This window comes from Montipora foliosa, chromosome 5 (assembly GCF_036669935.1).
Source record: "Montipora foliosa isolate CH-2021 chromosome 5, ASM3666993v2, whole genome shotgun sequence".
In the NCBI taxonomy this organism is placed as follows: domain Eukaryota; kingdom Metazoa; phylum Cnidaria; class Anthozoa; order Scleractinia; family Acroporidae; genus Montipora; species Montipora foliosa.
The window spans coordinates 20,191,378-20,206,377 of NC_090873.1; the positions used below are offsets into that span (position 1 = coordinate 20,191,378).

Sequence of the window (15,000 nt, forward strand, 5' to 3'; positions counted from 1 at the left end):
AGCAACTCCAAAGCCGGTTGCGTGACTACACAGCTTCCATTCAAGCCGACATTTAAATTCTCATAGTACTTCCGTAACTTCTGCCATTGAAACCACTTTCCAAATTCACAGGTGATCTTATAAACTTGGTAACAGGAATATTTTGAAATACTTGAAACAAGAATTCAAGTTCGACTATTGAGATTCTGAATTCTCGCGGGCGTTCTGTTTCTTTTAAAACAGAGTACACTTTGTAATTCCATTTCCTTAAAAGAATCATTTTAAACGTATAAACGACACAGAGTGCATTAATGTTTAGAAAAAAACTGCAATTTGAAGCAAGACTTTGTGAAAGACTTCCGAGATTACAATCAAATTTCGGAGATCGCGAAGAGATCTTGCATATTCTGCCGGGTCACGCGTGACAATTCACTGCAAAAAATAAACGCTGTTTCCAAAGCAAAGCGCCTATCTCTTAATAGCAATATCAAAAAAACGGTGAAGGCATTATTTTAACTGAAGAAAAGCTTAGCTCTTACAGTTAGCAAGATCTTCTCAGCATCGTTAAAGCCTTCTGGGCAGAAACGTTTCACTAAAAGTATGCGTTTGCATGACAAGGACGTGACAGAAATATCGGAAATATCTCTCCCGCGTTTGACTAAAATATACTCGTTATCCACTACGCTCAAATCCTCCTGAAATGCAGGGTTTCTGGTTTCCCTAAATTCCAGAGGTTTTTTGCTATCTTTGGGCGACGAAAGATCAAAGGCGAAAAACGAAAGAACGAACCGGCGAACCGGTTTTTCTCGCCGCTTCGCGACTCGCCATTCCGTCGCTCTAAGAGAGAAAAAGCCTCTGGCATCCTAGCGAAGAAACAGACACCCGTACTTTCGTTCATTTCCATTTCAAAGATCTTGAAATTATTTAGCTTCAGAAACGTTTTGAAAAAAAGTGAAATTCATTCATATTTGACGAAACTTAACAAACACTGTGCAGAAGAACCGCACATGTTAACACATGTTAATTCTTCTGTTTCAAACGCAATGAAATGTGACACTTGTTTTTGAAACGAGATGAAACGCTTTTGTTTGAAACGCATTGGAACATGTTTGAAACTGTTTGAAACGCGTTTACATTTGTTTGAAACACTGTTTTGAAACGCGTTTGGGAAGAAATGGTCTCAGCATCCTTTTCATCTGGACGGTCACTTATTTATTATTTATTATTTTAATTTATTATTTATTGTAGTATTAGTATTATTAGTATTGTAGTATTAGTATTATTGCCTCTGCCACTGACTCTCTTCTCACGTTGTCTTTGCCTGTTTATTCTAGCCCCAGTCGTTCCGCCTTGTGACGTCCTTCGCTTTAATTTTTTTCTCCTATGTCTGCCTCTTTCCCACTCCACTTGGCAACTTTCTTTGCTACAATTTTGCCATTGTTTTCTATCCTTAACTCGCTCCCTTTGGCGATCTTCTTCACTAGCTCTTTGCTTGTTCGTTCTTGCTCTCTGCCACTCTCTTTCCCTTTCCTCTTCTTTAAACCATGGCTTCTGCCTGTTGCATTCACTCTGCTGTTATCTGTTGGCATGATAGCTATCGTCTTTCGTTTTTCTCAAGATAAGAACTTAAGTACCAACAAAAATCGTATAGCATAAAAACCCGGTGGTGGTCAAATGATTTCTGTCCACCAATACGCAGGTTGCCAAATGCAACACTCGAGGCTGTCTTGCCTCCCAACCTCCGCCCCACAGTCTGTACAGGAATACCCATGGTATTCCACTGGTGCGCTTTGTGTGCCTGAGCTCCGCTATAAGGCATCACAAACATATTACTGCTCAGGGGTGTAAAATTATTGAGCAATATTTCTTTGGTAAAGTACAAGCAAAATTAATGAATTGTTTGCTTCAGTGGAATTAAAAGCTTCAATAGGCGACAAAATTAGTTGAGACAGTTGCTAACAGAGCACACTGGCAACCACACATTCATTGGCTGCAAAGAAAACTTGTCGGGGATACCCCTCCCTACCCCACCCTAATCAATGTTGTACCGCTGTCGACAAGGCTCTTAGAAAAGAGGAAAAAACACAACAATGTCCCGAGGGTGCAGGGAAGAGGGCCATTTTCGCACCGAACTTGAAATCGACTCTAAAGGATAAGAGTGTCTCAACAATTTTGACGCCAATTGTTGCTACAAATTCACTTCCGAGAGTGTAAGATTATAGGACCTTCTTCCTTTCAACAGAGACAAAAATTCAGTAGCAATGGTGTAATTAATAGTGATAGTTGTGCATTTGTGTCACACGTGACTAGGAGATTTTCTGAGGAGTTGTGGTAATACTTTTAGCCTGCAAGCAACTTCATGATTGTATCATTGGTCGGTACACTGTTGGTGAATCTTCGATTCCTGTGTAACCATAACAATCATCTCGTGGATTTGCAGTTTAATTTTGCAGGGCAGCCACATCTTACACTCTTGTATTACACTGAAGAACTATAGAACCTGCTCAGAGGCTAAATCTGTGGTCTTAATCCAAAAATGATATCTTGTTTTTACAGATCAAAGGATCAGCAAGATCTGATTGTGAGTGACGAGGTTATAGACAAGTGCTCCCACAGTGTTGAAGGGGAAATGTTTTCTTTCTTTGGTGACACTGGGCATCGTTACAAGAACAAATATCGTAGTTTAATGTTTAACCTCAAGGATCCTCGGAACAAGGTGAGACAAAACACCAGGATTGTCTTTTTTCACTCTGAAATAATCATAACATTTCACTGAGAAAATGGCCTTGACTCAAGCATAAGCACAATTGCAAGCACAAGGTTAGGATCAAAATTAATGTTCCTTTTCTTGTATTTGCTCTGGGGCTTGCGTTTGTCTTATGCAGTGTGAAAACAAAACATCGCATAAGCATAAGGAAATTTACCACATGTACCATATTTACCCGAGGATAGGCCGCACCCCAAACTTTCAATGGTTTTCATGGGAAAAAAAAAATAGTGAGGTTGTGTACCGGGATAAATAATCAACAACAGCTACCGTAATTATATATAGTTTTAAAACCGTAAGTAGGGAAAAAATATATAAGTCATTAATGAAACTTTTCCTAAAAAACTGTATATTGCCTTTTTTATCCTGTTTTAATTGCCTAATAAACTTAAATGCTCTCGATGAAAACCAATGCAAATTGAAAACATATCAACAAATATCGTTGGCAATCAAAATCGTTTATCACGCATGTGATGTTACTTTCTTACTCTGTTAAGTTCACAGCAGCGAGCTTCTTTCTTTGTTTAGTTGAAAATATAATATTTTTCACTAACTGGAAACTCAAAACAAAAGATGTGAAAATGCAGGCTTTAAAGTAATTCACACACAAAAACTGATGCCAAAATGTTCATTTCATGGTGCCGCTGCCGCTGCATAATTAAGGGGTGATTGTTGGCACGAGTGTAAACAAACATTCACGGACAAAATTTTAAAACACCAGAACATTCGGCACATCAGTAAAATATTCCTAGCAAGCACTGCCCTGAGGTAGAGAATATTTTCCCGTTTCAAGTGATTTCGTAGAGTCAGTAGATCCTGAGATATCAATTTTTTTTAGAACGGATTTTTACAAGCGGTATCATTCAATGGAAGATCAAAAACAATAGGTGTGAAAACTTACCAATTTCACGCTAAAGGATATTTTGTTAACAAAAACAATGGTTTAGTGTTTAGTTGTATGTGGTGTAAGTTAGTAACAATTGAAAGTGAACATTAAAACGCCAATTTAGTGAATGACCGTGAGATCTCTTGCATATTAATGAGGTACAGTGTATCAAAACGCTTGTACCCGCGTATAGGCCGCAACCCTAATTTCGGTCCCATTTTTCCGGGTAAAAACTGCAGCCTATCCGCGGGTAAATACGGTATATGTGTGGCTCTTCTTCCAGGTTCCCCTGCATCTGAACATTTGAACGAAATGGCCGAGGCCACGGTTCATTTTGATGAAACAACAGCACTTGACACTTGAGAGTTTCTGCAGCCATATTGGCTGAAACAAGAACAGAGCCTTTTAAGTTGTAAAGATTGTGTTTTATACCTGTTCTTTTGCTTACACTATATGTCAATGTTTGTTTTCACTTAACATAAGCTACATTACATGTACCTGTACTTATGCTTGCACTTGTGCTTACATTGGACAGTTCGAAAACAATTTATGGCCTTACATGTACATCTCTCTTCAATTTCTATTGCATTGTATTGTATTGTATTGTAAATTGTATTACATGATGATGTATATTGAGATGGCACTATGCAGGCTCCTCACAGTATACAATGTATTAATGCTAGATTCCTCCATTTCACAGTTTCATTGGAGAAGACTCTTACCATGTACATGAGGGCCTGTTTTAGTAATGCTTTTGTTTGCACATACAGTATCCTCATGCTAGCTGCACTGTAATTTCATTGGCATTTTTTATTTGGGATGTATCCCCTGGGTTTTTTTTTTAACCAGTTCAAATTTTTTGAACCAGTTTAATTTTTACCGGTTTATTTTTATCAACTGTCTAGAAAGGGATTTTCCCTTTTTTTTTTTTGAGGGGGGGGGGTGGGTTAGTTGAAAAAAACAGGGGCTTTGTTTTTTTGGGGGATCTCAAAAAGAATGAGGCTTTCCTTTCCTCTGTTCTACTTCTCCTACCCCTCCCTGATCATCCCCATTGTCTCCATCCATGCCCCCTTACCTTCCACGTAGCCCACTCTCTTATCCACTTGACCATACAAGCGACTTGTGAAATTATCCATAATAATTTATAATTAAATATTTTGTTATTCATCCCAGGCCACCCTCAGTCCAAACATTAATTTATTAACATTTGTACACCAGAGCCATGTGTGGTAAATCTAGCTGATTGGTCAAAGGTCATTATTGTACCCCAACAGTGCAATTTACAAGTTAGGAAGAATAACTGCTACTGAAATTCCATTCTGCTAGAGTAGTGACCAAGTTTGGGAAAATCCAAATCAATTATTTATCCTACAAGATTAGATCTCTGCAGTGCTATTAATGTTACTTTTCATTATTCCAAGGAAATTATTCCTTTACATCAGCTTGTAAACAGGCCATTTTTCTTTTCAAGATAATGCCATGGTAACGTTATTGCCATGTAGTTACTTTCCAGTAGTTGTATACTTCTCTTGTTAAGTGAAAATCTGAGAGACAAATTAATTTTGTGAATCTTGTATTAAACAAGTTAAATTGGCAAAGGAATCATTAAAGAATATCGCTGTTTTTTCATTACAAAAAGTAGTCCTACTCTGAGAAAGAAAGAAAAGGGTTTAGCCCTGAGAAAGGGCTTTACTTCCAATAACCATGAACCAATATTCTTAACCTACTGACCAAGACAATTAATGCTGACACTATTAATGCTCATTTTGTCTTTCAGGTTCTATTTCGACATGTATTGTCTGGAGAAATTGGTGTAGACCGGCTTGTCCGAATGACACCAGAACAGCTTGCGTCTCCTGAGCTTGCTACATGGCGCGAACAGGAAACTAAGCATGTAAGTACTCCTTACTTCTGCAATTTCAGAGGATCATGTGTTGAAATTACAGTATAGGTACACATGTAGGTTATTGATGCAATAATGAGTGGGACTTTATCTGTCGGGTGAAATAAATTTGTGATCTACATGTATGATCATTCACTCTAATAATTATTAGCGTAACATTTAAACCGTATTAGAATTTACAGTGGTATAAATGTATAAGTCACTTCAATACTGTGACCTTTATGAATTGTTTATGAATTTTTGGAGGCAAGTTGAGATTACCGTAGGACAAACTGTAAAAAAAGGTCATGTCCAAGGTCACTTCAGCTTCTTTTATCCAACTCCAATTTCTCAATATTTGTGTGTAAAAGAAATAATTTTCAAAAGATAAGCATTGCTTTTGGACTCACTCTGGCAAAGAATCTGTTGTGTTGTGTTATTCATTTAGGCAATAAATTTTTGTAAAACACTGCATTGTTTACTTGTGTCAGAGCAGGCAATAACAGACAGATAGTTTTTTAGTGGTACCAATTTCCAATTTGTTTTTAGTTTGTTTAGTTATTTGTTTATTTGTTGATTTTGGTTTTTGTCTAGACACTAGAGATGATTAAGTTGAATCAAGAGGAAATAAACGCAACCAAAGCACATATAAAAAAAACGCACAAGGTGGGTTTTTGTTCAGTTTCAATGCTGCACCCTAAAGTATGCTCAAGGGAGTTCTAGATCTTACAAGTTGACAGCCAAGGGCTATCCTACCTGTGTACTTTCTTCTGGTAACATGGCATGAAAGGGTAGGAATGCAGCCCCTTCCAGCTCCGGTTTTACATCTTGTGAATCCCCCCCCTCCACCGTTTTTAGGTGTGGAGCTTGGTGGCTTTATAGCCCAGGAACAATTTCAATTTTGAGAACTAAACTTAACCTGAGAGTGGTTGATTTCTTAAGATTAATTGTGGATTTTTGTTGTCTGTTAATTGCTGAACATCTGGGGTTTTTTTTGTTCTTTCAGGGTGAAGTAGAAATTGATGATGATGATTTAAGCACACTTGAGGTAAGAGTTGTCTTGAGGCTATACTTTGCTTTTTCATTGAAGAAATAGAGGGAACTCTTGTTTTTTTGTTGTCTTGAATCCTGCCGCACACATTGCTGTGCAGTTTCCTCAATTCAGTATGATGTTGTTGCTGGTTGTACCTGCTTGTTCAGGTCTTACCACTTTGAAGTCTTCACAGCACTTTGACATAACCCTCAGACGACCCTCATAGCTGTGGCCTTGGAGGACTGGGTGATGGTGGGAGGAGTGGGGGCTATGAATCATAAAGTAGGCGGTACTGCCTAAACCAATTACGTTTTTACTTGTGTGACTACAATTGAAAATGTTGCATAATATGGAAGGTTTATCAGGCTTGTCAAATTGATTTGACTCCTTGGATTTTTTATTTGCAAATTGTAAGCATTTAAAAATGGTGGATCCCACGCACTCCCAGTAACCTGCAATCGAGCTTGGCTGAAGAAGTGCTCTGTTTGATGATAACTTTTTTCACTTTTGATTAGAATTCTATCAAGGCAAATGCTGAGTTAAAGGTGGAGAAAGGTCTTCCAGACAGCAACACAAGCTCCAGTACCCTACTCTTGGATACCACAGATGAACACCGCATTCACTTGTTTGATCTCAACTGTCGCATCTGCACTGGAAAAATGGCACCCCCAGGGGAGCCTCCCAGAAGAGAAACTCCTTCTCCACTTGTTTCCACAACATCCATGTAAGTGTTACTCCATCATCTTGTGAAAAAGGAGTTAATTAAAGGACTTCTCGTACATTGGCCGTTTTCGTACTAGAAAACGGACAACATCGTCTGGATGGACAAATCGTCTGATGTAAAAATGAAACAAACAAATTTTAGGCGACTCAGTCGTCTGAAATTGGTCCATGTAGGGAGATGATTTGTCCGCCCAGACGAACAAGTCGACCAAAGTGCGAAGTACTTCACGTTTGACGAACAAATCGCTAAATTAACCGCCGCGGGGAAATGGAACTAGCGATGGATTACAGGAAGTTTTCAATGCGGCAGGAGGAAAGGTGGGCGCGAAAGGTAAGCTGACCAAGCCATACGTAGTGCTAGTCCTTTTGCGCTCAAACTTATCCAGTGTGTCGGTCCAGTGTCCGTCTTCTCTGAATTTACGTCGGGCAACACTAGCAGAATTGGTGGTCTTAAATTCACATTAGAAACCATAGGATGACTTGTCCATTTCAACGATCTGTTCGTCATCTAGTGAAAAAAGGACATATGTCATGCTTGATGAGCATGATGATCCTGGTGGTGATAGCAACGACAGTGACAACGATGATAACCTTCTTCTTCTTCTTCTTCTTCTTCTTCTTCTTCTTCTTCTTCTTCTTCTTCTTCTTCTTCTTCTTCTTCTTCTTCTTACCGTGAAGCACGGGTACAGGGATGGCGCAGTGCTGAGAGCACTCGCCTTCCACCAATGTGGCCCGGGTTCAATTCCCATAGTCGGCATCATATGTGGGTTAAGTTTGTTGGCTCTCTACTTTGCACCGAGAGGTTTTTCTCCAGGTACTCCGCCTTTCCCCTCTCCACAAAAACCAACATTTGACCTGTTTTGCGTTAATTTTTAATTTCAGTTTACAGTGTCTCCAATTAACGCTCCAGCGCTAGAATGACTAGACACTTAAATAAAGGTCCTCTCCCTTTTTTTGTTCCTCCTCATAAGAAGATTCTTGTGAGTCTGCAATATAAGAAATAAGAAGTGTAGGTGTGCACATGAAATAATTGTGCAAGCGTAAATCAAACAATGTCAATGCAAGTGAGACTTAATAATTACATGTAGAGAACACTTGGTCCGCGTCTATCGCGAAGGTAGACCCACAACCACCTCTTGAAGGTTTCTGGACTTGGAACTACCTCAACAGAATCTGGTAGTTCATTCCAATCGCGAATCGTCCTCGGGAAAAAACATTTGATGGTATGTAGTACAAGAAAAGGGGACTTTATAGCTACTACAATAATTAATGTGTCTGAAAGATCTAGTTGTTGTGACCGTGTGGCCACTGATGTTCCTGTGCTACTTTAAGATTATACTTGAAGACTCTTGTCTTTAGCCTCTCCTCTCCCCTACCCAATTTTTACTTTGAAGTTATGTTGATTTACACTTCATCTCCGCAGAGTACAAGCTGTTGCAGAGAGCTCTATGCCATCTCCAACACCCATGGAAATTGTCACTTCTGCCAAGTATGTGCTTTCAATTTACCGTCTTCAGTTTAGTCAAGTGCGGCTTAAGGCACATGCCCTGAAATCCGGAGATCCCGGGTTGAGGACACGTTCTGACCACTTGTTGAATTTTTCCCTGGTTGAACCCTGGTTCAACTTCTCACCTGCACATGTAAATAGCCAACTAGCTTGCCTCCGGCCAGTTGGGATTCTTAACAGTTGTTGTTGAATGTTCTGTTCTGTCGTGATTGTGTTTCATTGGCCCTGAAAAGCCCCTATGGGGAGTGGTCAATTATTGCGTTGTATTGTATTGTATTAAAACTGAGTACTGTAGGGAAACGTTGTAGGTTTAGCTTGCATTTTCAAGCCGTGAAGTTTCTTCAGTGCTTCTTTGTACAATGTTATCAGAATATTTTTTTCTAGGAAAAGTATAATTGTCACCCTTTAAATGCCCATGGCATACACCTTTTCCAAAATGGCCTCCATTTAAATAGTCTTTTGTTTTTATTCAAATTAGCCCTTGATGCCTCGTTCTTAAGCTTAAAATTCAAAAGAATATTTTATCTTGAACGAGGCAACAAGGGCCAATTTGTATGCGCATAAATCAGCGGCCATTTTGGAATAAGGTGTATAATAGGTCATTTCGGAGTTCTGGCCTGCCTAATCTTCAAAGCGAGTCTAAGTGCGAAGTTTTTGTTATGAAAATTAGTTTTCATTCATATGTAAAGTAGAACTAATTACCATTACAAAAACTTCGCACTTAGACTCGCTTTGAAGAGGAGGCAGACTTGAACTCGGAAATGGCCTGTTGCTTAGTGATAATATTCCATAATGGCAGCAAATTTGAGAGTTTAAGTTCCACTTACAAATCGAAATTCGCTCACGCTGCACAATATCAGTTTCTCTTGCATACATGTCTCTTAATTATGTGGAGCTTCAAGGTTTCATTTTCTAAGAAATGGCATCGAAATCGAAAACACTGGTTATCCAAAATTTTTGGGGGATAAACAGGATTTATTATGGAATTTGAGAGAATTGAGAATGCTGGGCATTAACGTAAATTTCTTACAGCTCACCTGACTCGGCCACAGTCTCCCAGCCGCCTGTCTCACCTTCTGTACTCAACAAAACTCAGAAGAAAGTGCCTGCTGTATGGAAAGGATTTGTGATGATGCAGAGTGTAGCTAAATTTGGCACCAGTGCTTTCCGTGTGTCAGGGTCTTGTGATGACCTCTTACATCTGTTGCCAGACACGCTGCATGTTCAGGGTCGCATAGCTCACGAGCAAGTCTGGGACTATCTTGTTCAGCTGAAAGGTTCTACTTCAAGGGTATGTTTGCTAAATTCTACTTATTATCGATTGTCTTAAAAGATACGAGCAAGGGTGCTTGTTGTTCTGTGATTTAATTGGTGTCATGCTCTCTGGATTGTCGGTCTATACGCCATCAAACATACATTTTGTGAAAATATAACCTGGTATTTTTTTCCCACAAACCGAAAGCCGTTTGAAAGTCGTTATTGACTTGTTTTCCCCTTCATTTCAGGAGGTATGTGTAATAAGGTACGAAGCATCGTCAGATGATGAAAAACTCAGCTACGTCTCCCTCTACTCGTACTTCTACAGTCGGAAGCGTTGTGGTGTGGTTAGTAACTGTTACACTGGTGTCAAGGACATGTACCTGGTACCTTTGGCTTCACACCAACCGATTCCGCCAGAGTTGCTTCCTTTTGATGGTCCAGGTACGAACGCATTAACCTAAGCATTCGAATCACTTGGTTCTGTTGTAATAATGATATTTGCAGACTTTCATTTCTACAACCGTGGGCAAAAAGGGTGAATTAGTTCCTAGTTTTTTAATTTCTGGACCATATCTTTAAAGAAAACCAAGAATGCCCCCTCCCCTCACCCCACCCGGGTCATTGGTTTTTAGGATGATGGGTAAATAACCCATCCAGCTCTTAACACTGTCTTTTGGGGGGAGGGGGTAGTAATATCGAGACTTACTTCACGGAACAGAAGGTTTTTTAGTTTTGTCCCTGCTTGTAATTGTTAGATATTAGATTTTAATATCTGTGAATCAGTTTCTTTGGCGCTATTGCTTCTTTTGCCAAAGCACAACACAGTTCTGATTTGTTCAGCCGTCAGTCTGTTTCGTCGATGGTAGTACTGTTTGGGCCAAACATCATAGCTCCTCTACTCGCTGGTAGCTAAAAAATGATTTTATATATTGATGAAGAAGTGGAACAGATGTCCTTCGCTAAATTCGTGACTGTGTGTAATCAACTGTCTTAAAAGTGAATGCAATCTTAATTATCTGAACACCGAAAACGGTGACAAGGCTATAGGAAATTGGACAATATCTACCACGGTATTAATCAAACTAGTATGTATCAGTGTTTAGGTGCTGAAGGAACTCTCCTGAGGAATCGCTATTTTAACTCCTTAGCCATTCATGAAGGCATCAAAAAACTTTCTTCATATTTATTTCACTGAACTGCACTAAATATGCTTGTCATTAAAAAGAAAGGAAGGTCGTTTAGCGATTTCAAAGCTTATGAGAAATTGTTTCTTCTAGGTCTGGATGAACCTCGCCCCCATATGCTACTTGGCGTCATTGTCCGATCAAAGGCATTGTTTAAACGCCCACGTGCTTTAAGTCAGCGGTCTCTTTCGCCTCCTCCAAAACGTCGAACCAGCTCTGCTAGTGTTGAAACAAACAGCAGTGATGGAGGAACTGCAGATAGCCCCGCTCGGAGAAACACTGATGCTGCCCTTAGTGAACTGCGCGACTCGCCACCTGCTGATATAGATGATATTGTGTTCCAGTACCATACCTCACAAGCCAAGATGGCGAGTAAAGGAGGTAAAGATGCATCAGGTAACGATTCGCCCTCATCAAAATCTACAACACTACCAATGCCACCTTCGATTGGAGATATTGCCTCTCCCACTACCTCCACGGAAAAATCGTCGATTTTATCCGTCGAGGCACAGAAGCAGCAGTTGTTGGAGCTTCAAGAAAGAGCTCGAAAGTATATTTTGGAACAGAACCAACGCAAGCAGACGGAACCAGAGGAACCTCAAGGACTGGGTTCAAAGAAGCTAGGCAGTTCTGATGTCACAATTGAAGGCAAACAGGGCGCGAGTTGTGGTAGTAACGACGATGATGAACCCTATGATCCAGAGGAAGGACTAGATCTTGACCTTGATGCCACGGATCCCATTCCATCGCAAGCGGTCGTTGCTGCCAAACCTGAAGAGTCTGCTAAACCTTCCAGCTTAGAGGTGCTGGTATCCACTCTACAGAAGCTTCAAGGTGGTGCATCTAAGTTATCGGCACTGACTAATTTGCTACCTAAAGGAAGCACTTCTACACCAGGAGTGGGAGCAAGTCAACCTGATCTGAAGAGAGAGACAAAACTTTTACCTGCCACTTCCTCATCCGTTGGTGAGGTATATCCAGTAAAATCTGTAGGCCTTGAACAGGGTACCTCTGCATTAGCAAGTCGTATGCTTCAGCCAATTGTGCCAGTCATCTCTGAGATGCAATCCGTAGCGTCACCTAATAGTTCTTCTCAGACAACGGTTTCAACAGATCATAGATCACATCCATCCTCATCAAGTACTCAAGGATCTCGGCTGTCCCCCATTTCAGAGCAAAGACTGCGCCTCTCGTCTCAGCGACTGCAGCAGCAAGAAACTCAGAAGATGCAACTTGGGTCTTCTTCAGACTACAGACCTTCTCCCGCGCCTTCCTTGGACCACAGACTACAGCCTGGGCACTCCTCTGAACAAGGCCTGCAACGCTATGCGGACCGCAGACCACATTATGGTCCCTCGTCAGAACAGAGGCATCATCTTGGATCTTCTTTAGACAGTAGAGTTCAGACTGGGTCTTCTACAGATTATAGACTACAGCCCGGAGTCTCATCGTCCCAAGGGAACCAGCCGACATCTTCAGAAAGCTCTCACGCTAACAGATGGAGCCCCTCTGAGCCCCCTCAAGTGACTCGTCAAGTGAACGATGACTCTCAGGAGATTGGGCAGTACAGCCATCTTCGACCAGAGGAGCGCGCGAGGCTGGCAGCCCATGAGTCGCGCTTAGAATCACGGGAACTTCCTAGATCAAGCGAGCAAAGGGTGGAAAATATCGACTACCGAAGAACAAACGATAGGCAAAGATCCAGCTGGCATGATAACTCGCGATTCCCTCGGGATTCCCGCAATTCACGGGATGACTCTCGGAGATCCTTCCGCGAAGAGCATAGACATGGACGACCGTGGTACAATGATGAACCGCGCAGAGAAAGATTCGAACATCCTCCCAACGAACGACATGATGATCGTGGTCGCGGGAGAAGGTTTAAAGAACGCTGGAGTCGGGGCAGATGGAGACGATAACAAACTGACAGTTCGAAAGAAAAATCCTTGACGGTGAGAGTTATCGAGCTCTTCAGTCAAGTTCATCAATGTGTCCTGTCATGTACAGGTAGCACGGTTTCGTTATTGTTGTTGATTGTTAAGTTCCATGTAAGATCATTCAAGGTTTTTTGTGTAGTATGCTGATAAACGTTAAACTCTGTTATATAAGTTTTTCGTTTAGCACGTATGACACCTCTCAACTGGTCTTATCCTGGTTTGATGAGGTGTTGCGGTAACGAATCTAGGAGACCAATCGACGCTGACTCGATCTTGTAAGGTCCTTAGTGTCGACATCGCTCCTCGCTTTTTGTTACGATGTTGTTGACGGTTCGTGTGGACTTCAATTCCACGTCTTCGACGTGTTTGTAATATGTGTACAGAGAAATGTAGTGTTTTAAAAAAGCATAGTAGTGAAGATTTTAACTTAACCGTTTTAGTAACGTTCACGCTTTCATTAAAGGGTCCTTTTTGCGAAATAGTTGAAAGAGTTCGCAACTCGTGTACTACATCTTGTCAGGCTACTGCCAAAAAACCTAAACCCGTGGGATTTTCCCCTCGTATGAAAACCAAGTCTGCAACGATGAACTTTTGGATAATATTACTTAACGGGGTAGACAACGCATTCTTATAATAGTTCATTTTCACGCGATTAAGCCATTTGTTTCCAACTGGGCAGTCCATACCTGGCCTTAATTGTCCAAAGCCGAGTTTGTCTTAGTGGCGGGGGTGGTGGGTTGCAAATTGTTAGCTGGGTCGTAACATAGTGTGTAAAAAACAAACAAAATCAAATGTTATCGTTGAAGCCTGTGTTTTTTTTTTTGCTGCCTTGCTGGTACTTAGTAAGGCGATGATCTTTCTAACTTTCTCTTCATTGCCCATTCTAAATTTCAAGTATATGAAATTTCACATACTTTAAAATCATTCCATTCACTTATTTCGGGTGTAAATTGAGCTTACAATTGACCGGCTTCCAAGGTGGCTTGATAGCTCAATTGGAAGAGCAAGTGATCAGAAGTGCAGTCGGACGATCGTGGGTTGCAATCGGCCACTCCAGCCTGGGACTACAATTCGATACTGGATTGGGTATCCTTCGATAACAAATACTTAACGTTAACCATATGGATCTTATAACTGTTCATTACTCAACGGTTTTATTATGTCAATAATAGGGAAAATACACAGACTGAACAAGAAATACGTAGAAATCTGTAATTACATCAGATACACCCGTTGACTGTAATGTTGTAATGCAAGGTTCTATAAACATTTTTTTTGCGTAAACGCGTCCGCTAAACAGTGGCTTCGTTTTTGTTGATGAAATCTGTACTTTAAACAGTAGAGTCAGTTATTATATCACGTGGCATCAACCACCGGTCACTGTGCTATCATTAAGTGGTTGTCGAAATTCGATGACTACGCAAGATCTGATACTAGTATCTCGTTGCTAGCGCAGATTGTAACTTTAGATTATAATGTAAACAAATGTACCGACCCGACTACGATATTTTTTAGACTAACAATCTCGCTGTGTCCATTTAAAAAAGGCAGAAGCACATGACCTTGAAGCGTGTGTCTTTCAACTCTTTTCCTTGGAACAAAGCTGGGGATTTTAGGGCAACAATAAACCGTATTCATAAATGGCGGCTAAGTAATTATTCTTTTGTCTTTATGCTAATCATCCTAACTAGCCTCGTTAGCACGAGCAAAAAAGTCAAAAGAATTTTTGTTCCAAAGTGAGGCTAGTTAGGATGATTAGCATTAAGACAAAAGAATAATTTCTTGGCCGCCATTTATGAATACGGTCTATTTTATACCCAAATATGGACAAGAATAAGTTCG

General features: G+C 40.5%; 1 protein-coding gene across 2 annotated transcripts in view; it reads left to right on the forward strand.

The window, feature by feature from the left end:
• The window catches only part of LOC138003742 (death-inducer obliterator 1-like), a 41,731-nt gene that overhangs the window by 25,209 nt on the left and 1,522 nt on the right, over positions 1-15,000 (forward strand). Inside the window, exons 10-18 of one of the 2 annotated variants that reach the window (XR_011123639.1) lie at positions 2,536-2,695; positions 5,410-5,526; positions 6,109-6,180; positions 6,521-6,562; positions 7,063-7,271; positions 8,694-8,759; positions 9,810-10,068; positions 10,283-10,478; positions 11,315-13,228. Coding sequence is in view for 1 of the 2 variants with exons in the window: in XM_068849964.1 (XP_068706065.1) it covers positions 2,536-2,695; positions 5,410-5,526; positions 6,109-6,180; positions 6,521-6,562; positions 7,063-7,271; positions 8,694-8,759; positions 9,810-10,068; positions 10,283-10,478; positions 11,315-13,140 (2,947 nt within the window). In the remaining variant the exon portion in view is untranslated. Of the gene's footprint in view, positions 1-2,535; positions 2,696-5,409; positions 5,527-6,108; positions 6,181-6,520; positions 6,563-7,062; positions 7,272-8,693; positions 8,760-9,809; positions 10,069-10,282; positions 10,479-11,314; positions 13,644-15,000 lie in introns of those variants that run through there. The other variant, XM_068849964.1, reaches the window with a different exon arrangement.